Source organism: Ceratotherium simum, chromosome 27 (genome assembly GCF_057802395.1).
Source record: "Ceratotherium simum simum isolate JZ-2026a chromosome 27, ASM5780239v1, whole genome shotgun sequence".
NCBI lineage: Eukaryota > Metazoa > Chordata > Mammalia > Perissodactyla > Rhinocerotidae > Ceratotherium > Ceratotherium simum.
Genome location: NC_141926.1, coordinates 2,447,364 through 2,470,016, shown reverse-complemented (window position 1 = coordinate 2,470,016; position 22,653 = coordinate 2,447,364). Strand labels below are relative to the sequence as shown.

Sequence of the window (22,653 nt, the reverse complement as noted above, 5' to 3'; positions counted from 1 at the left end):
TGGTGGGAACTGGCCCTTCTCTCACGGAGGGAGTTGCAAGTTGTAACATTTCAAGGCTCTTGGAGCGTCGTAGCACGGGATGGACTGGCCATCTGTGCCGGGCTGGGACGATAACCAAAGAGAACAATGCACGTACGCAACTACTGGGCTGGGACGTTAGCCAGGGGGCTCAGTGCACGTACGCCACTGATAACCATTTGTGCATGGGAACACTAAATGCTTGCTCTGCAAACTCTGTAATTGCTTACTCTGAAAATTACTGATGGTATAAAAACTGCTGGAAACTGAGACCGGGTGAGAGTTCCACCTGTGGAAGGGACACCTTGCCCAGGACGTGTGATCCTTGCCCAGCCGCGTCGATTGACAGGGCTCTCCCGGCAGTGGGGCGTGGATGTTGTGAGTAACTGATTTGATGTGAAGTAATTGATTTGATGTGTTCTCTTTTCGGTTAACCTGGTGTTTCTCTTTCCGGTTGATTTGTGTCATTTCTCTTCAGCCGATGTGGGTGTTTTCCCTTTCCAGTCGGGCTGATGTTTTTCCTCTTAATATTTGACCTATTTGATCTGTTTGCAGACTGTCACCTTTACTATCCTCTATATAATAAAATATACCTTCAGCCCATTTGTTTGGAGTGGAAAGTGTCTTTTACGTCTCCGATCGAATCCCCGAACCTCTGATAACATAATTGGCGCTGTGAGCAGGATTCGATTAAGGAGATGCCTTTCCTATTCAAACGAAAGGTAACTGAAGCCAAGGTGGAAGAAATTCCAGGATGGGAGGACCCTCCCTTTTGCACTCTGGCTGGGGAGTGGGCTCGTAGGTCAGGGTTATGTGAAGCTTGGGATGCTCGTCTGCGACAATTTGAACCGTTGGATGTGACCAAAGCTTTGCAGACTGTGGAAAGGAAAAAGAAAGATGATGTTTCTTTTTTGGCACGGCGAGGTTGGTGTTTGTTGACTGCTTATCGTCGGGCTATAGAAGATAGGGATAAGATACAGAAAGAGAAGGCACTCTTGGAAAAAGAGAATTCAGATTTGCAGTCTCGCTTGGCTATGATCCAATGTCAATATCATGCACTGGGAGATCAGGCTCGTAACTACCAAGCTATAGCAGAAAAGGCTGCTGTAAGAGTTGCCAAATATAAATATAGAAAGAGGAGAGGAAAGGTAAATGAACGAAAAGTTCATATGGCCATAGCATCGGCCAGTCCTAAGTGGGACCCGGACACATGGGATGGTGATATCTGGGATGATGATTCTGAAACTGATTATGAGGAAGAGGAAAAACCGCCCAAACGCACAGAGGCACGTCCTCTTCGCCGTCGGCGGATGGAAATGGATGGTAATCATTCTGTAAGGAAAGATGTGATTGAGGATTTTAACCAACAAGAAATTTCTGATATTTTAGCCCGGGCTACACAAAAGCCTGGAGAAGCCATTATAACCTGGCTTGTTCGCCTATATGATATGGGCGCTACAGGAATTAATCTGGATGCAAGAGATGCTTTTAAATTTGTAATTTTGTCCAATGATCCAGTAATATGGGGAAATAAATTATGGGAAGACATATGGTTATGGTGTCAAAACACTATTGTTACTGTATTTCATGTTGATGCTCACAGTTCTTTAATTTCTGCAGAACGAAAGCATAATTCTCATGCTAATCAGCTGGTGCAGATTCATGCAACGCACAACCCAGGCTTAGCACAATGGGTCCACGAAAAGAGTGGACACTTGGGAGAACAAGCTTCATACAGGTGGGCACAACAAAGGGGAATCCTTGTCACCCATGATGATATTGCCACTGCAGTACAACAATGTCAGTTATGCCAACAGTTAAATAAACGGGGAGTTCCACACCCCTACCAAGGTCATATCCAAAAGGGATTATTTCCCGCCCATACCTGGCAAATAGATTTTATTGGACCATTGCCAAATTCTTGTGGATATACCTATGCCTGCACTGCTGTTGATACATATTCTGGTTATTTATTGGCTATACCAGCTAAAGTGGCCACCCAACAGAGTGCCATAAAATTATTAGATACAATTAAGTTATATTATGGGACACCAAGGCAAATTCAGAGTGACAATGGTTCCCACTTTACAGGTAAGTTGATTCAAACTTATACCAAGGAAAATTATATAGAATGGATTTATCATATACCTTATTACCCCCAAGCTGCAGGCCTCATAGAACGAATGAATGGATTGCTTAAACAACAATTAAGGAAACTTAGTCATGGCTCACTAAAGGGGTGGCACAACCATCTAAGTACTGCTCTAAATGTGTTAAATAACAGGCCACTAGGCCCTAATGAGACTGCTCTGTCAAGGTTGTTACCAGCAAAGATTACAGAAGTGGCAGCCGCCACCCATGAGCTTATGACCTTAACCTATTGGCCCCTGACTCAGTCTGCTAAACCGCCTTTTAGGTACCCACGGCCGAAGCGGCTGGATTAGATTTATCTACTGTTCATTCTATTCAATTGCCTCCTAAGAAGCAGTCTATAGTCCCTACTGGGATAGGGGTACAGTTTCCCAAAAATACCTTTGGTTTGTTAAAAGGACGCTCTGGACTGGCAGCAAAAGGTATTAATGTACTGGGAGGAGTCATTGATCCAGATTACCAAGGAGAAATAAAATTTATATTATATAATGGTAGTGACACAGTACTAACTGTAGAGTCTGGGGAACGAGTGGGACAATTATTGGTGCTTCCCCTCTTGACTCCAAATGTGTCACAAGGACAACCTCCAAGTGAATTAACTAAAAGAGGAATGCAAGGATTTGGGTCTACAGATGGATGGAAACCTGGAGCAAAAGTGTGGGTGACACATCCACCCAATGCGGCTCCCCGTGCCGCAGAAGTAGTGGCCCAAGGGCCCACTGCAACACTCATAGTTATGTATCCAGGAAATAAACAGTTATATCATGTTCCTAAAAATTCTGTTTCTTTGCGTGAATAGATACTCCTGCTGTGTTCACTATGCTGTGCTGCACTTCCATGTCTGCTGCAGACCTACACACCAACTAATGTCTCCGTAGGACAACCTTTGACCCTGCACTGCTGGACCAACTGCTCTACACCAGTGGGACCTATGACCTGGACTATGAATGGCCGAGAAATTTGGTCTCAGAAACATCAAGCAATCTCTCAGTATATCTGACCAGTCACGGAGAACTGGTTATAATTTCTCTATTACCCTGCCTTCTGCTACCCTCTGTGATGGGGGCTGGTCTGGACTTCTGCAAGCTAATTTGTTAGGCCTAAGTGTTATCTTATCTAATGTTATCTTTGATGCTGTACATGATTTGCAAGATCAAGTTAATAACATTTCATATTCTAAGGGGTTGTTTGATTGGTTACCTTGGGGTTTGGGTCCTTTATTGCGAGATAGTTTTATAATTATTGTAGTCATTGGATTTTGGATTCTTGGATGTGCCTTATGTACTTGCGTACGAAGTTCATTGTCTGTGCGTATGGTGTCTTATGGTTAATGGAGACGGCCACGGCCGAATATGTCTTGACATGAGTACAGCCATGTTTGGCCGCTCCATTGACCTATGGCCACCAGCACACAAAGAAATACAAGGCTGCTTTCTGCGTGGTGGGAACTGGCCCTTCTCTCACGGAGGGAGTTGCAAGTTGTAACATTTCAAGGCTCTTGGAGCGTCGTAGCACGGGATGGACTGGCCATCTGTGCCGGGCTGGGACGATAACCAAAGAGAACAATGCACGACGCAACTACTGGGCTGGGGCGTTAGCCAGGGGCTCAGTGCACGTCGCCACTGATAACCATTTGTGCATGGGAACACTAAATGCTTGCTCTGCAAACTCTGTAATTGCTTACTCTGAAAATTACTGATGGTATAAAAACTGCTGGAAACTGAGACCGGGTGAGAGTTCCACCTGTGGAAGGGACACCTTGCCCAGGACGTGTGATCCTTGCCCAGCCGCGTCGATTGACAGGGCTCTCCCGGCAGTGGGGCGTGGATGTTGTGAGTAACTGATTTGATGTGAAGTAATTGATTTGATGTGTTCTCTTTTCGGTTAACCTGGTGTTTCTCTTTCCGGTTGATTTGTGTCATTTCTCTTCAGCCGATGTGGGTGTTTTCCCTTTCCAGTCGGGCTGATGTTTTTTCCTCTTAATATTTGACCTATTTGATCTGTTTGCAGACTGTCACCTTTACTATCCTCTATATAATAAAATATACCTTCAGCCCATTTGTTTGGAGTGGAAAGTGTCTTTTACGTCTCCGATCGAATCCCCGAACCTCTGATAACATGCCCGGAAAGACTTCGTTCACTGAGGGGGAGAGAAAGACCGTCTCCTGAAGACCCCGCCTGTGAGAAACGGACACGTGGATCCAGGGCAATGCCCAAGAGGAAAACTCAGGCAACAGTAGCTTTGCGTCATGGAATACAAGACAATATGGTCCCAGTGAACCTGGGACGCAAAGTCCTAATGGACTGCCCCTGGTGAAAACTTCAATTTCTTAGAAATGATCCTCAAATAGCTCTGAGGACACTGCTGGTGATGTTAGATGACGTTTTCTGAGTGCATGCTCTGTGCCAGGTGGTGTTCTGAGCATTTCACATCTGTTAACTCACTTATGTTCACATCAACTCAGTGAGGAAGTTCCTGTGCACAGATGAGGGAGCCTGGGTGCAAAGAGGTTAAGCAACCTCCTCAAGGTCACACAACCCAAAGTGGCAGCACTGGGACTGGAGGGCAGCCATGTGTATACAGGATCTGCGCTCTTAACCAGGACGTCCCCATTCCAAATACAGTGGTGGAGATGGAAGACGGCAAGTGCCAAGGAAATTTACATCAAGCAGCTGGATTAAAAATTCACAACAGAGGCAGGAAGGAGCAAAATTAACACCATGGAGAATCAGTTCAATGGTATTAAGGACGAACACTGCTAGTTCCTCCAAAACACAGAAGTAAAAGATGACACCCACAAACTCAATGAGAGAAAATATAGTAAACAGACGGTGTGTTTAGCTGACACCAAATATGATAACTCAGCGTGAACCACTCTGAGTTGAATGGACAAAGATGTGTGCATCTGGAGTGGAAAGAGTTCACAAATTTCAAGAGAATCAGGTCTCTAGAGCCCACCCTAGACATATCCGGGCAAGTTTTTAAATGAAAAGAATTAAGAACAGTCCCATCGCCACACAGGAAGAAATGGCGTGCTCTCTGGAAATGCACCAACGCCGGACTGACCCTGGACCCCTCCTCCAGCAAACAGAGAAAGACACAGAGCTTCTAGGGGAACGCCAGGCACTAAGGGTGAGCTTTTCTTTTTCAAATTATTACATCGTCCTCAAGTAAAGATAACAGCAATGTATTTTCACATAAGCAAGAGCTTGGAAAGTATTCCACTCATGTTTCCCTTCTGAAAAAAATACTGAAAGAAATATGACAAGTGACCAAGTTCAAGGACACAGAGGTTGGGCTGGTGTGGGTGCAAAGGAAGGGAGACATGGCGGAAGTCTAAATATCCTGCGCCATGGGTTCTAAGTGCAAATGCAAATCTCCGACTTATTATAACCGACGTGTGGTGGAATACGTCCTCTGTCACAACAGCGGTGAGGCCCTGATGCTTTATCCCGTGCTGTCAATGTGAGAGCACTAGCCACTTGTGACAACTGAGCACTTGAAAAGTAGCCAGTACCGCATGTTGAAATGATAGCATTTTGGATATATTGGGTTAAATAAAATATGTTATTAAATTAATTTCACCTGTTCTTTTCCATTTTCAAATGTGGCTACTATAATAGTTACAGTTACATACGTGGCTTGCGCTGTTTCTGTTGGAGAGCGCTGCTTTGGATTATACAGTCGTGTGTCACAACAATAGGGACGTGTTCTGAGAAATGCGTCATTAGGCGATGTCGTCATGGTGCGAACATCATAGAGTGACTTACACAAACCTGGATGGTACAGCCTCCTACACACCTGAGCTCGATGGTACTGGTCTTATGGGACCACTGTCATATATGTGATCCACCATTGAGTAAAACGTTGTGATGCGGGGCCTGACTGTGCCAGAAAGACTGATGAGTGGGAGGGTGGGGGGTGGAGGTGTGGATGGATATGGAGGAAGGAAAATCAATTGTCTTTGATAGACGTTTCTCACATTGTATTGTTTCATTCTTGACTTTAATGATTAAAACATAAATATAAAGGAAAACAGATATTCATTAGTATAACTAAAAACAGAATACATATATTTCAAAATTTCATGGTAGATATTTTAAAGACTAAAAGCAGCAGAAACAAGAAGAAAACTTACAACGCAGAGAACTTCACCAACATGGCAGAATCCAGAGCCAAGTGGTCAGTTTAAAGTAAATGTCATCTAATATTTCTCATTAGATGAAAAAAAGTCTCTCAGAATGGTTCCTAAAATAAAAACCCAAAAGATGGTAGCACGGTCACAATTCAATCACGCGCCGCCCCCGCAGCAGTCATGCAGCGAAAGGACGGAAGGAGACAATGTGTAGGCTGTTTGCACCCGCACTCAGAGCTTCCTCCCTTCTTCCCACTGAGCGGAAGGATGGGGTCTGCAAATGGGGGAACGTGTGTCAGCATGGCTCCCAACACCCCCAAGTCCGTGAAAAGTGCGAGACCAGGGCTGACAGAAGGGAGGGCTGAGCCCCTGCATGTGGCGTGCTCGTTTCATCCCAGCATCCCAGGCAGTGGGGACATGTGGCCGTCTGGCAGGGCGGGGCTGGTCCCAGGCAGGGGGGGGCCCACGGGAAGAGCAGCCGCCACCGCCAGGGACCGCGGGCGTGCAAAAGCGCCCTCCCCGCTCCCACGTGGTACGCGGACCTGCCAACGAGCCGGGTGGGGGCGAGCCCGGAACACGCAAGGTCACACGGTGGGGGCGAGCCCGGAACACGCAAGGTCAGGTGGTCTCGAGGCAGGGTGGGTGGGCTCACGGGGCCTGCAGACCAGGCTGGGCACGGGGGGCAGGACAGCACTCCCTGCTGTGCCCCCCCACTCCCTCCCGGGTAGCCTCAGATGCTCATAGATCCTTTCCCAAGGACAAGGACCATTACTCAGCCAAAGATAACCAAGCACACCAGGAAAGAAGACACGTGAGCAGGAACTGGCTGACACGGCAGAAAACCGAAACGGACCTGCAGAGATGTCAAATATGGCAGTTACCGCCCGCAGATGATGAAACGAATATCCACAGATACTTAGAGAGAGGAAAGTCAGCTTTAAAACATCTTCAGGAGTAAGAAACTCTAGAAAGTGATGGGGAGTGGGCAGCTGGGAGACGAGGGGATTGGTGGGCGATGGGCAGGCAGGTGGGCTGGTCACCGTGTACGGCTTGATGCCGTGAAAGGGTCTGTCGTGAGGCAGGATCTCTGGAAAGCTCACCCTGGCTGTGTGCAGAGAGAGGATCACTGCAGAGAGCGGAGGCAGGACTGGGAGGAGGGGTCTGCGGGAGAGCCAGGAGAGGCAGGGCGCCTGGGTGTCCCTGGGGGAAGGAGAGGGTGGGTTAGAAGATGGAGAGCCGCGTGGGACAGGGCAGAGGAGGGGAGGGGTAGGACAGGGAGAGGCTGGGCCAGTGCGGGTGGCTGGTCCCAGAGACCAGTGAACACAGGGGCAACGCCTCCAGGACCAGGGAGGAGGGCAGGACGTGCCCCACCCCACCCTCAGGAGGCTGCCGTGTTGGCATCCACGGGGATGGCCAGCCAGTGGTCAGCCAGCCACCATGGAGGTGGGAACTGGCGAGGACACCTGCTTCCTCTGACCTGGGGTCTGTGCATCATGACATCACCAGGCACATTTCCCTCGAATGTGGCCTGGGGCATTTGAGGTCCCCTAGCCAAGGCCCTTCCTCCTTGGGGACCACCTGTGGCTCAGGCAAGGCCTGCGTCCTCCAGGTGGTGTGCCTGCCCAGCATCGTCCCTGCAGGGCCAGTGTGAATCCCTCCTCCCTGGATCTCCCAAGAGGGTGACTGCCTTAATACTTGAATTCCTGAGGGAGCACCCAATGAGCCCCCACATTTCAAAATATCCCACCACCCTCAGCTGTTGGTTCCGGGATGGTTAATTTGGTGTGTCAGCTTGGTCAGGCCATGGTGCCCAGATGTTGGGTCAAACATGTCTGGATGTTGCTTCGAAGGTTTTTCTTAGATGAGGTTAACATTAAATCAGTGGACTCTGAGTAAGGCAGATTGCCCTCCCTAATGTGGGTGGGCCCCACCCAATCAGTTGAAGGCCTTAAGAGAAAAGACTGAGGTCCCCCTAAGAGGAAGAAATTCTGCCTCCAGACCATCTTCAGACTCGAGCTGCAACATCAGCTCTTCGCTGGGCAGCCTACCCTAGATTTTGGACTTGCCAGCCTCCACAACCACATGAGCCAGTTCCTCAAAATAAATCTCTCTCTCTCTATACACACACATCCTATTGGTCATTTCTCTGGAGAACCCTGATGAACACAAGCTCCCATGGTCGCTGCATGTGGCTCTCAGCCTCCTGGCATCTTTGAATGAGGAAAGCACCCATCCCCATGCCCAGGGTTGCTGGAGAGCGGCTGGCACCAGCCTGCCTGAAGCTGGCCCTGGAGTGGGCCTCATGCCTTCAAGGCAGATGCTTTATTAAATAGGGTTTCCTTTGTCATTAGCAAAGCTCCAATACCGGACGTGCAGGGCTCAGGGCCTAGGCAAGTGGCCCCTCTGTCCCTTATTGGTGGAGGTGTTGGGAGGCACATGGGGGTCTCCCAGGTGGGCAGGATTTCCTGCACCGGAGGCTGCAGGGGGATTGATACTACAGGAGACCCGGCAGAGGGTGAGAAGGCCTGGCCAGCCCTGCCCGATGGTGCTGTCGCCCCTGGACGTAGATCAAGGTCAGGTCTCAGAGGGATCAGCCCACATGCCACATCAAGTTCTTCCCCATGGTTTGCCTGGATATGCTTTATTTGTCAACAGAGTGAGAGTCCCTTGCTAACATGGGGACAGAGTAACTGTCCTCCCACCAGGGGATGGACAGGAGGACGCTGAATGAGACACAGGGCCTGGATGAAACTTGGAGCCTGCCCAGGGAGCCAGCCCAGCCTGCTGAGGTGGGTGGCTCTGGGGCAGAAGGAGACCCCAGAATGGGCTCAAGGCTGCAAAGATTTCAGGGGGAAGTCAGAGTGGGCCCTAGGGGTGGGGGGTGGTGGCTGGTCAGCAGCAGGACTTCTAGGCTTAGGCGGGGCTGCAGCAGGCTGCGAGAAGCACACAGGGCAGCAGACCAGGGACATGCAGGAGGCGGGGCGGCAGCAGCTGGGCTGGCAGGAGGCGGGGCACAGCAGGAGGAGGCGGGGCACAGCAGGAGGAGCCTGGCACGCAGCAGGCAGGACACGGGACGGCAGAAGAGGTACACTCAGGAGGAGGGTCTGCAGCAGAACGGGGGGCAGGGGGTGGGCTGGCAGCACGAGGGGGCTGGACAGAGGGCAGCCCCAGAGCTGACAGGTCTGCAGCAGACAGGCACACAGCAGGACTGCTGGCAGGGTGAGGAGGTGCAGCAGGAAGGCTGGCAGCTAGACTGCTGGCAGCATGAGGGGGCTGGGCAGGGGGAGGCCCCAGAGCAAATGGGCACACGGCAGATGGGGCATGGTGTTTGTACTGACTGTTTATGCCCTGTGAGGCACTCTTATCCCACAATAATGGGAACCCTCCCCAAGTCCCGTTCCCATATGCCAGCCAAGGGCCAGCCTTGTGAGCAGGCCCGGGGTGGCCGTCCCTGCCTGCCACACTAACTCCTTCCTGCAAAGGGCCTGTGGGGTTCAGCCTTCTGGAGTAGGGGGCTGGAGACAGTCTGAGGTCAGGAAAGTCATCCCTGAAGGGTGGCCCCTCCCCAGGGCAGGGCACCACTGTCAGATTATTCACTTTTTGTGTCCTTGAAAGTGAGTCAATCTCTTGGATATACATGTAACAGAGTGATGGGGGCTTTTTGGACACCACTGAAGGGACAGGACCACCCTTATGTGGGGGAATGTGAGGCAGGGATCTTGGTTATAAACAACAGAAATGAATTCCAGTTAAATTCATCAGGAAAGGAATTTATTGGAAGGGATTGGCAGGTTGGAGAATGAGGGGAAGATAAAGAAACCAGCTCAGGAACCAGTGGAGGAAGCTGGGCCACACCCGGGTCCTGTCACAGCGATGAGAAACCAACTCCAAGTGGTTCATCTTCTCTCCTTCCTCCACGTGAGCTTCAAAGGCCTGGGAGAGTCCAGCTGGCCTCGCTGGGGTCACTGCCCACCTGGGCTGGGGAGGCAGGGCACGTTGACTTGGGGAAAGTCAGTACTTGAAGAAATGGGTGAGATGTTCAGAGGACTACACGTGGGTGACCAGGTGGCCACAAATGCCCACTGGGGGCCCATGAAGGGGACTTGACAGCTGTCTGGGCTCCTGGTAAAGAATCCAGGGGCTGCAGATGGCAGTGAGCTCTGGGGTGAGCTTTGGGGTGCCTTTAAGATCCCTCAGCAGCAGGACTTCTGGGCCGAGGCGGGGCCACAGCAGGCCGCACAGGAGCACACGGGGCAGTAGAGCAAGGACACACATGAGGCGGGGCGGCAGCAGCTGGGCTGGCAGGAGGCGGGGGCACAGCAGGAGGAGACGGGCATGCAGCAGGCGGGCCTGCACATGGGGCGGCAGGTGAGGGACACGCAGGAGGAGGGCCTGCAGCAGGACGGGGGGCAGGGGGTGGGCTGGCAGCATGAGGGGGCTGGGCAGAGGGCAGCCCCAGAGCATACGGGTGTGCAGGAGACCGGCACACAGCAGTCCTGCTGGCAGGGGAAGGAGGTGCAGCAAGAGGGCTGGCAGCTAGACTGCTGACAGCATGAGGAGTCTGAGCAGGGGGAGGCCCCAGAGCAGACAGGCACACAGCTCATGGGCTTGCAACAGACAGGTGTGCAGGAGACAGGTGTGCAGGAGATGAGTGTGCAGGAGATGGGCAGACAGCAGTCCTGCTGGCAGGGGGAGGAGGTGCAGCAGGAGGGCTGGCAGCTAGACTGCTGGCAGCAGGAGGGTGTGCAGGAGCTGGTGCAGGCTGACTGGCAGGGGCTGCACACACAGCTGGCTGGGGTGCAGAGGAGGGTCAGGCAGGGGGTCGGGGCACAGCAGCTGGGGGCGCAGCAGGGGAGCTCGCAGCAGCTCTCTGGGCAGTCGTCCACCTGCCAGGAGGAGTCAGGGCAAGAGCCCCAGGCCCTGGGCTGGCAGACCCGGCTGCCGTAGCTCGGGTCGCCGGAGCAGATGGACAGGGTGGAGGCAGCCATGGTGGGGTGGTGGGGCTGGAGATGGGTGTATGTGTGAGTGTGTGTGAGAGTTGCCTGGAGCTGTCAGCTTTTATGCCCCTCTGTGTTGTGTTTTGTCCCAGCAGTAGGCTTAGTGAAGCCTTCCCTTCCTTGTTGGTGTTTAGCAGTGTGCTGTGTTTTAACAGCGCTGAGTTACTGTTGTGAATGCTATGGCTTGTGAGGCTCCTGAGTGGAGTTGAGGCTATCCTGACCCTTGTTTGTCCCTGTAGGAAAGACTAGAACTGCTTTTGCAAGGACAGGAATAATCAGGTGACTTTCTGAAGGCAATAGCCCTTTGCTCCATCTCATGAGGGGCTTGTTCTTGTAAACAGAACTTCTACTCCAAGAGAAGGCATGACGATGGGACAATCCCAGAACCTGGGCCTTGAGAAAAGGGAGATGTGTTCAGCTGTGGACACGTCTGACGATGCACTTTGTGGGTTGATGCTGCTGGCTCTAGAAGGAGTTAAGGGGCATGTGTCTACTGGGAGCGAGTGCTGGGGCAGTGTGAGAGAAAAGTGTCCTCCTGGGGCAGAGATTGGCTCACAGGAAGTGGCAGGGACACAGATGCAGTCTAGCACACTAGGAATGACCATGAGGGACAAGTGCCTTTTGCTTGATTGCAACTTGAGCTTTTATAGAACCCTGCCTTGGATAGCATGCTCACACCCTCCTCCTCTCCTCATGGCCCAGATGCTATCACTTGCAACAGGGCCCTTGGGGGCTCCTGCAGCCCCTGTGTGCAAATCAGAACAAGGTCTCCTCCCTCAAGAACACCCCTCCACAGGCAGAAGGTCATCAGGATGAGGTGGCTTGTGAGCCTGACCCTCTATTGTCAGCTCTTGGATGCTGTCATAGTAAGTGTACAGTAGCAGAGTCTGGTTGTCGATGGAGTCTTGTCCCACAGACACCTGCACACCATGTAGCAGCCCATGCCCCAGTGCTCGGTTCTGCACCTGCAACCTCGTGAGCAACATCTGGTCATGGCCCCTTGTGTCCTCATTCTTCGGCCACTGGACTCTGTTGAGTCTCTGAAGGGGCAAGGGCAGGGGTCTCAGTGAAGCTCTGGGCTGCAGGGCTCTTCAAAATTAGCCCAGGGCTCCATGGAGGACTTATTGGGGGACTTCAGGGTTTGAGGCCTCACTGACTTCTGATGGGTAGGGCTGGGGTCTCTGCTGGAGGACTACACGGCAGTCAGGCCACAAGGGAGAAATATTATTATTCAAAGAAATAATGGTTGAAAACTTTCCAAGTTTACTGAAAAACTTTAATCTATACATCCAGGAAGCTCAATGAACTCCAAGTAAGATACACACAAAAGAACAAAAACAGACAAATCACAGTAAAAATGCTAAAAATCAAAGACAAGGGGAAAGTCTTGAAAGCAGCAAGAGAAAAACGATGAGTCATTCACAAGGGAACCCTAGTAAGATTAACAGCTGGCTTCCCATCAGAAACAATGGAGACCAGAGGGCAGTGGGATGACATATTTGAAGTGCTCAAACGAAAAAAATTGCCAACCCCAAATCCTATAGCCAACAAAGCTATCTTTCAAAAATGAAGGTAAAATAAAGACATTCCCAGATAAACAAACTGAGAGAATGTGATGTTAGCAGGCTCACCTTATAAGACATACTCAATGGAGTTTTTCAGGCTGAAAGCAAATGACCCCAGACAGAAATTCTAACCCACATGAAAAAACAAAGAGCACCCGCAAAGATAATTATGTAATTACAAAAGACAATACAAATGCATATTTTTTCTCCTCTCTTCTCCTAACTGATTTAAAAAGCAACTGTATAAAACAATATGTATATAATGTATTGTTAGGCTTACAACATATAGAAATGTAATATATTTGATGATATTGGCACAAAGGAGGCACATGGGAGCAAAGCTGTATCGGGCAAAGGAAATGACTCCAGATGGTAACTCAGATCCACAGGAAAAAGTGAAGAGAACCAGCAATGTTACAAAGAAGGTTAGTGTAACAAAAGCTATAAATATATACTTGCTTTCCTTTCTTGTCTTACCTTCTTTAAAGTCATAAAAGTGTATTAAGTCATAATTATAATAATATATTGTTGGTTGTTTAACATTTATAGATGTAATATGTATAACAAGAAGCCCCCCAAAAAAGAACTAAAAGGAATAGAGTTATATAGGAGCAGTATTTTTATATCTCACTGGAATTGAGTTAGTATAAATCAGAAGTTGATTCTGATAAGTTAAAATAAACATATGATAAGCCCTAGAGCAAACACTAAGGAAAAAGCAAAAAATATATAGTGGAATAAAATCATTACAGAAATAAAAATGCTACATTGGAAAATATTCAGTAAAGGCAAAAGAAAGCAGTGTAGGAGGACTAGAGGAGCACAGCAAAAAAAGACAGGAGACACGGGAAACAAAAAAGCGAAATAGCAGACATGAATCCAGCTACAGTCAATTCTCATTGTTAGTGGTGATTATGTTCTATACAGTCACTGCAAACACTGAACTAGCCAATACTGAACCATTGCTCCTAGGGGAAATAAAGAGGTTCCTGTGAGCCTCTGGTTTTATTTTTGTCAACTAATCAATATGTAACCTTGGTTTACGTGTGTCTAGGAAAAACGCACTGTGTTTTCCTTCATTCTCACACATAATGCTTCTGACACCAGATGTGTGAGTGTTTTCCCACACTGGCCAATTCTCCTGCTGAGTGTCCTATAATTCAATTCAATTCAATTCAATTCTGAAACTAGCCCGAGTTAGCATATTCCCCACAGGTTAAGGGCTCAGTCCAACAAGAATGGTGCCCCCGACTTCAGACTCCTATCACAAGTAGCATGTTCCCAGGTTCCCCACAATTTCTGTCCAACTTGGCTACAAATCAGAGGTTCCCATGACCCCCTCTTAGGGTTTGATAATTTGCTAGAGTGGCTGACAGAAACCAGAAAAACAGTTTACTTGTTATTGCTGATTTTGAAGGACATAGATAAACAACCATATGAAGAGATACATAGGGTGAAGTCTGGAAAGGTCCTGAGTGCTGGTCCTGAGTTCTGTCCCTCTGGGGTTGAGGCACATCACTCTCCTGACACATGGATGTGTTCACCAACCCAGAAATTCTCCAAACCCATACTTTTGGGATTTTGATGGAGACTTCATCATGTAGGCAAAATTAATTATTAACTCAATTTCCAGCTCCTTTCCCTTCTCTGGAGAATGGGGAGTAGGGCTGAAAGCACCAAGCTTCTAATCATGGCTTGGTCTTTCTGGTGACCAGCCCCCATCCTGAAGCTCACCAAGAGTTGCCTCATTAGAACAAAAGATGCTCCTATCACCCAGGAAATTCCAGGGGATTTAGGAGCTCTGTGTCAGGAACCGGGGTCAAAGACCAAATATTAGCAAGAACCAAGGGCAGAGCCATAAATATATATATATTCCTACTATTTCACAATGTGTGCTTAATATTTATTGTTAATTCATTAACACTGAACTCACTTCCAACAGCTACATAACTCATGCCTGAAGGAAGCTCATCCAACACACGTATTTTCTCCCTAACGCACATCACAGCCTTCTTGCACTTAGGAACACTAGACAGCACATCATTGCTATACCGGGGGCCATTTAAACAATGAAACAACCAATAAAAAGCACAAAAATGTGGAAAAGGTGGCACTTATTAAATAGACAGCAAAAAAGACACTTGTTTACAGTAGGAGCTGATACAAGAAGGCACAGTGTCACCTTGTCCATCCTCAGCCGGGAACGTGCATGTTGGACACTCACATGTTTTGCTGCTCTATGCATGTCCATCAATGACTAGGAAAGTGCCACGAGTATTGATTTGGGGGTTACGGATCAATTTTAGTGAGTAGGTGACTTTGTAAATACAAAATCTGTGAACAGTGAAGGTTGACTACATATCAATAATAACATTAAATGTGAATGAATTAAACAATCCAATCAAAAGACAGAAATTGTTAGACTGGATAAAAATATGAGATTCAATTATATGCTCTCTATAGGAGACACACTTAAGATTCAAAGATACAAATAGATTGAAAATAAAAGGATAAAAAAAGATATATCATACAAATGGCAACCACAGGAAAACACTAATATTTTACTAGTATCAGATAAAATAGACTTCAAAACAAAAATTGTAAGTAGAGATAAGAGAGACATTTCATAATGATAAAAAAGTCAATCCATCAGGAATATATAACAACTATAAACGTACATGCAAATAATAACAGAGCACCAAAATACACGAAGCAAAAACTGACAGAAACAAAGGGAAAAATAGACAGTTCCACAATATTAGTTGAAGACTTTAATATCCTAACTTCAATAATAGATAGAACAACGAGAGAGAAGATTAAAAGGGAAACAGAGGACTTGAACACACTATAAACCAAGTAGTCATAACCAATATCCATAGAACACCCCACCAACAGCAGAATACACATTCTTCAGAAATTCACATGGAACATTCTCTAGGATAGAACATAAGCTAGGACATAAAACAAACCTCAATAAGTTAAAAATAATAGAAATAACACAGAATATATTCTTTGACCACAATAGAATGAAATAGAAATTAATAATAGAAAAAATTTTTCTATTATTTTTTTCCACTATTTGTGGAAACTCACAAATATGTGGAAATTAAACAGCACAATCCTAAATAACCATAAGGCCAAAGAAGAAACCAAAAGGGAAATCATAAAATACTTTTAGATGAATGAAAACAAAGATCAAAATACCAGAACTTATGGGATGCAGCTAACGCACTTCTTAGAGAGAAATTTATAGCTGTGCGTATAAGTATATTAAGAAAGAAGAAATGTCTCAAATCAATAATCTAACCTTACACTTTAAGACACCAGAGAAAGAAGGGCAAACTCACCCTAAAGCAAGCGGAAGGAAGGAAATAATAAAGATCAGAGCAGAAAGAAATAGAAATAGAGACTAGAAAAACAATAGAGAAAAATCAATGAAACCAAAAGCTCGTTCTTTGAAAAGATCAATAAAATTGACAATCCTTTAGCTACATTGATCATAAAAAAAAAAAGAGAGAGAAGTCTCAAATTACTAGAATCAGAAATGAAAGAGAAGACATTGCTAACAACCTTACAGAAATAAAAAGGATTATAGAGAAATGCGATCAACAGCTGTATACAAATAAATTATATAAATTTGATGGAATGGACAAATACTTAGGAAAAAAATAACTGCAAAACTAATACTCTGAAAACTACAAAACATTGTTTCTGTTTTATTAAATAAGATCTAGCTCAGTGGGAAAACATCCCATGTTCATGGATCAAAAGATTAAACATTGTTAAGATGGCAATATTCCCCCAATCTATCTACATATTTACGCAGTCTCTGTCACAATCCAAGCTGACCTCTTAGTAAAGGTTGGCAAGTTGATTTTAAAATTCATATGGAATTACAAGGAACTCAGAATAGCCAAAACAATCTTGAAAACAAACAAATTCGAAAGATTCATACTTGCCAATTTCAAAATTTACTACAAAGTTACAGTAATGAAGACAGTGTGATAGTAGCATAAGGATAGACAAATCAGTGGAAGAGAATTAATAGTCCAGAAATAAACCCATACATCTATGGTCAATTGATATCAAGAAGGTGCCAAGACCATTCAATGGGAAAAGAATAGTCTCGTCAACAAATGGTGCTGGGACAACTGGAAATCCACAAGCAAAAGAATGAAATTGGAACCCTACCTCACATATACAACAATTATATACATATACAAAATTTAACTCAAATGGATCAAAGATCTAAATATAAGAGCTAATTTTACAAAATTCTTAGAAGAAAGCGTTGGGGTAAATCTTCATGACCTCAGATTCTGCGTTGGATTCTAAGATATGACACTAGAAGTACAAGCGAGAAAAGAAAAAAATAGAGACATCTGATGTCATCAAAATTAAAAGCTTTGTGCTTCAAAGGACACTACTGAGAAAATGAAAAGATAACCCACAGTATGGGAGAAAATATTTGAAAGTCACATATGTGATAAGGGACTTACATCCAGAATATATAAAGAACTCTTACAAGTCAACTGTAAAAAGGCAAATAATCCAATTAAAAACTGAGCGAAGGACTTGAATAAACATTTCTCCAAAGAAGATACACAAATGGCCAATACACACGTGAAAAAATACACAACATCATTATTCATCAGGGAAATGAAAATCAAAGCCACAATGAGATATTGTTTCGTGCCCATGAGGATGACTACTATCAAAATGTCAGATAATAACAAGTGTTGGTGAGGATGTGGAGAAATCCCAACCCTTATCCACTGCTGGCAGGAATGTAAAATGGTGCAGCTGCCTTGGAAAACAGTCTGGCAGTTCCTCAAAAGTTAATCATAGAGTTACCGTATGACCCAGCAATTCCACTTCTAAGTATATACCCACGAGAAATGAAAACATATGTCCATACAAAAATGTGTACATAAATGTTTATAGCAGCATTATTCATAACAGCCAAAAGGGAGAAACAACCCAAACGCCCACCAACGGATGAATGGGTAGCCAAAATGTGGTATATCCACACAGTCAAATATGATTTGGCCATAAAAAGGAATGGAGTACTGATAACGCATTACAACACAGATGAACCTTGAAAACATGCCATATAAAAGAAGACAGTTGCAAAGACCATATATTATATGATTCCATTTATATGAAATGTCCAGAATAGGCAAACCCATAGATAGAAAGTAAATTAGTTGCTGCTCAGTGCTGGGGAGTGGGGTGAGAGTTAATGAGCACAGGGGTGCTCACTGGGGTGATGAAGATGCTCTAACTGACTGTGGTGAGGGTTGCACATATCAGTTGATATACTAACATCATTGACTGTGCACTGTAAAGGGGTGAACTGTATGGTATGTGAATCATATCTCCATAAAGCTGTTAAAAAATTACTGAGTATCACAGAAAATAAACAGATAAAGCAGACAGCAGAGCCAGCCCCCTGGGTGACCCGCATATCGGAGACGTCCATAGAATGGAGTCGTTTCATCCAGATATCGGAGTCATGATCAAGAAAGTAGCTGACAAGACAAAGACTTTAACCTGAGAACTGGAATTTATGTAAAAAAGAAGAAAATGGAATTTATAGAACTGAAAAATGTAATGACCGAAATCGGAAACTCAGCAGTTGTGTTTGACAGCAGATTCGACAGAACCAAAGGAGAGAGGTTTAGCGAACTAGAAGTCAGCAGAAACTCTCAGGGTGGAAACTCATTCAACGGAGAAAACCAAGGAGGAGAACCACACTCAAGGAGGATGGAGGATTCTGACTTGGAAACACGAAGACTCTGTTGCACACTGTGAAGTGCATTGTCCTAGAACCCGTGGGGAAGGGTGGCAGCTGCCCTCGGTCCTCGCCTTCCAGGGGGCTTCCAGCCTAGTTGGGGAGCCTGGGAATGTTAGCTGGATCTGCGGTGGATGGGGCTGCAAGTCACAGGTAAACAGACCCCAAATGGGTAAGTTTTTGTTATTTTGTCGTTTACCTTTCCTGCGAAAGTTTGTCAAACTAAAATCTCTGAGCATTATCCCCAGCCTTTGACAGGTTAGCACACCAGAAAAATGATAATTGCAGGAATTACCAGTACAAACCCCCAGCAAGTGGTCACACAGGCTGCCTGCACACCCGCAGTAATGGGGACCTCACCACCTATCAAGACCGGCCACTGTTGGTCCCGAAGATACCCCAGGAGGCTTGACCGGTGCCTCGCCAGAACCTGGAGCAGCCGTGCCCTTTGCAGGCTCTGGCACCGACAACACCGCAAAGAAAATCAGGCCATTCTAACACGAGGATAAAAAGCGTGACTGACCTTCGGGGGAAGAATGGGAACTTTCAAGGTTACAACGATGGAAAATTCTTCAGGGAACAGGTCGCATCTGACGAAAATCCTCGAGGCAGGGAAGCTCACGGCGTGGGGGGCAGCGGCCGAGAGCTGCAGTCCTCGCACACCTTGAACCCGCGTCACCCTGATTCCGCCCGCGACGCCATCCAGAGGGACCGCCTCTGCCAAGATGTCCAGGGGGCGCAGGTCTGTGTCAAGGAAATCACAGCGGGGTTATGCCAGGTCGTTATGGGCCCCCAGCCCGGCAGGCTCTGGCCTCAGCACTTCACAGAAGCCTGCAAAGCCCCTCGGAGCTGGTATCACGATTACTAACCCCATTTAACCAGGGGAAACGGAGGCACGGAGAGTTAACAACCCACCCAGGCCTGCCCCTGCTCTCCTCTCCTGAGCTGAGAACAGAAAAGCAGAGTGGGAGGAGACTGCATTGCTTCTGGAAAGAACCCGTGCTATAAAATAAGCCACTCACAGAGCAAGAGTGAAGGCATTCGTACGCAGAAGGATCCGGGTCCTCTAATGTATCTGAATATCTAGGGCAGGGACCACCCCGCAGGCAGCTGTGTGTGTGTTGGGGGGTTGGATCCTAGAATGACTGTAGGGAAGATTCTGGCATCTCAGTGGTGGGGGGCAAGTCTGTGCTCCGGGAGCCTGACCCTGACCCAAGGCTCGGGCTGGCCATGGCGTGGGGGTTGGACTCCACATCCTGTGATGTTGTGCCTGGTTGGGGTCCCTGGAGAGCGTGGGGCTCTAAGTAAACACTGTGTACCCTAAATTCACCCCCAAAATCTCCGAGAGACACAGGGTACATGGGGCCTGCCTGGCAGTGGGCTTGCCCCTCTGGGTTTTAGCTTGGCTCCCTCATTTGGGAAACGTGAAACCAGGCAGGCCACCCAGTTTCCAGAACATGCCTCATCCTGTGAGCCCCGGCCACAGGCAATTTGGGTGCATTAACAGCAAGGGGAACCCCGAATTCAGCTAATCCCAGTGGGATCCTGTCCCTCTATTGTTTAATTAAAATAGCCTCTTCCCGGTTCCACCCCACTCCCATCCGTGCAGACACGAACAGTCTTTGCTTTGACGAATATTCAGTCCATGTGGATTCGTTTCTCTATCTTTGCCTCATCTACATGCACAAGGGGAGGGTTTTCCAGGTTAACAGACACAGTGAGTTTTGTACCTTCCTGGAAATGTTCCCGCTGGATGCAGGAATGGGCGAGGGACTGAGTTTACGAAAGTGAAAGCTCTCCCCGGACATTCAGACTCAGGCAAGTGATAAAGTCCTGCAAATTAATTCTAATCAATTCGACACGCATTCATTAGCACCTGCTGTATTTGTGCTGAGACTGAACACACAAAGGACAATGGCCAAGCCATATATGCACGTGGAGAGAACTCTGACCCACACCTTCTGCAGCGACCAGCCCCTGCAGCCATCGGCCCAGAACGATCAGGACTTGGCCATGACCGACAGCTTCCCTAATTTTTGTCGCCACTTCCAATTCAGGACAACCAGAAAAGCCAGATTTGTTCCCTAACCAGTCACACAGGACACCCAGCTTGTGTGAGCCCACAGGCTCCCCTGGGCCCAGCCTCCAGCAGGGCACAGCTGAGCCTTCCTTTCTTCCACTCTAAGCCGTCCCCTCCCCTGCTCATCTGAGTCTCTGCCAAGCCCGAGTGATGGTGGTGGACCCCTGCTCCTGCCGCTCTGTATAAACGGCCTTTGCTGGTTCTCATCTGGGTGGACTTCCTTTATTCCACAAAGGCTTCTTGAAATGGCAGCTCAGAAATAAATAGTTGTCGCCCTCGAGGAACTTCCAATTTAGCACAGGGGACGTGGGAGCCACAAACAGATTAACTCAGAGCTGAATTCACATAGAGGCCTAAACCAGACCTCAAGATCTTGAGATCTGGCCCACAACTGACTCACAGAACCTCTCTGAGCCTCAGTTTCCTCGTCTGTGTAGTGGGAGGGTGGTGACTCCCCCTGTCGGGCCCAGCTGAGCTGGAGAAAGAGCTGAGCTGCCAAGTTTACAGCAAGAAGCCCAAATGGAAGGAACATGAAGCCTTCAGGTACTTAATGTGATGGTATAAGCAAGAAGCTAGAACATGGGGAAGTGCCGGCCCCCCTTTCACCATGCCCCATGGAAGGGGTCTCGGTGGGGGTCATGCCAGGGGAGCCCCAGGACAAAAGCCTCCTGCAGTTTGATGGGGGAGGAGGGGAAGGAGGAGGAGGGCGGGCTGGGAGTGGAAAGGCACTGAATACTGAGTCAGAGTCGGAAAAGTGTCCTCAAGACCTGCTAGGGAGGCCTCTTAATGGAGGCCCGGGGCTGGGAATGCAGATGTACTAGGAGCGAGGGCCGAGGCCGTGGTGCCTGAATCCTTGATGCAGCTCAGTCCTGGACGGCAGGGCCCTGGCTGTGCCCCAGGCCTGGCGGGCGGGGGGCAGCTTCCTCGTGTGGCCTGTGGGTGAAGCCTTTGTGACCACCTATGGATTCTCGGCCAGGAGCCAGGCTCCTCGTGCCCAGAACTGTTCCTTGGGGAGGCTCTCCGCACTGGAGCCTGTGAGGACAAGGTTGTTGAGGAGGGGCCAAGGCCTTCGCTGGAAGTACAGGTGTGAGCCACAGGCCCCTCAGCCAGGTGGATGCCTGGCCACACTTTAGACAGTCTCTGGAAGGAGTTCCTCCACTGGGGGTGCGAAGGGAGAAAGAACTAAATGGCCAAGAAAATCCTCTTCCCCCTGTGGATTTCGTTGATTTAAATTGTGTGCCAGGGGCCAGGAGCAGTTTACTTCCAAGAATTTAGGTTAGGGTATTGTAAGGGTTGCCCTACGGGACAGTGAGACTGACTGTACAGCCACAGGAACAAAACAGTCCAGTTTGGGCCCAAGAAGAGGCAGAGGGACCAATGATGAGAGAACATCTGAGAGCTCAGAGAGAGACCCTCAGGTAAGCAGTGCCCAGCGCCTCGCGGATCAACGGGGAGGGATCCACTGATCGGTGGATGGTGATGGGAAAGCTGGGCTTCTGTGGGGAGAAAAATCAGCCGAATTCCTCCCTGAACAGGACACACCACTGTCAACTCCAGGAGGGGTAAAAGGTGAAACTTCCAGGTAACAGGGAGGAGTTAGGGGCATCTTTGTGACCTCGGGTTACGGAAGATTTCTCAAGGAAACTCAGTAAACACAAACCATCGGAAAGAAGTTGGTACATTTGCTCACATCAAAACAAGAATTTCCGCTGTGGGCAGTGCTGATGGTCACAGGACAGAACGGGAAAGGTGTTTGCCATGCCTAACACTGACCAGGGAACAGGGAGGCCCTGAAAACCAACAAGGAAAATGTAACATCAATCCTCAAAAAAAGCAGGCAACTTAAAAGAGAAGAAACCCAAAGGGCTCACAAACGTGATAAAATGCTCAAGTCAATACGAGTCAGAGAAAT

The 22,653-nt window shown here is 47.8% G+C and overlaps 2 protein-coding genes across 3 annotated transcripts in view; both read right to left on the bottom strand.

Moving 5' to 3' along the window:
- TSPEAR (thrombospondin type laminin G domain and EAR repeats) overlaps nucleotides 1-22,653 on the bottom strand; it is a 178,805-nt gene that overhangs the window by 41,417 nt on the left and 114,735 nt on the right. The window contains exon 2 of the mRNA XM_087417988.1: nucleotides 19,185-19,405. Coding sequence (XP_087274114.1) covers nucleotides 19,185-19,405 — 221 coding nt within the window. The remainder of the gene's footprint in view (nucleotides 1-19,184; nucleotides 19,406-22,653) is intronic.
- On the bottom strand, nucleotides 10,499-11,293 carry LOC101406206 (uncharacterized). 2 transcript variants are annotated; one of them, XM_087417986.1, is made up of 4 exons: nucleotides 11,099-11,293; nucleotides 10,895-11,029; nucleotides 10,770-10,846; nucleotides 10,499-10,721 (listed from the first exon to the last, which is right to left on the bottom strand). In XM_087417986.1, the coding sequence occupies exons 1-4, from the start codon at nucleotides 11,291-11,293 to the stop codon at nucleotides 10,499-10,501; spliced, it is 630 nt and encodes a 209-aa protein (XP_087274112.1). The 2 variants fall into 2 exon arrangements, with proteins under 2 accessions (XP_087274112.1, XP_087274111.1); XM_087417985.1 differs by having other exon boundaries at nucleotides 10,499-10,801; nucleotides 10,895-11,191; nucleotides 11,240-11,293.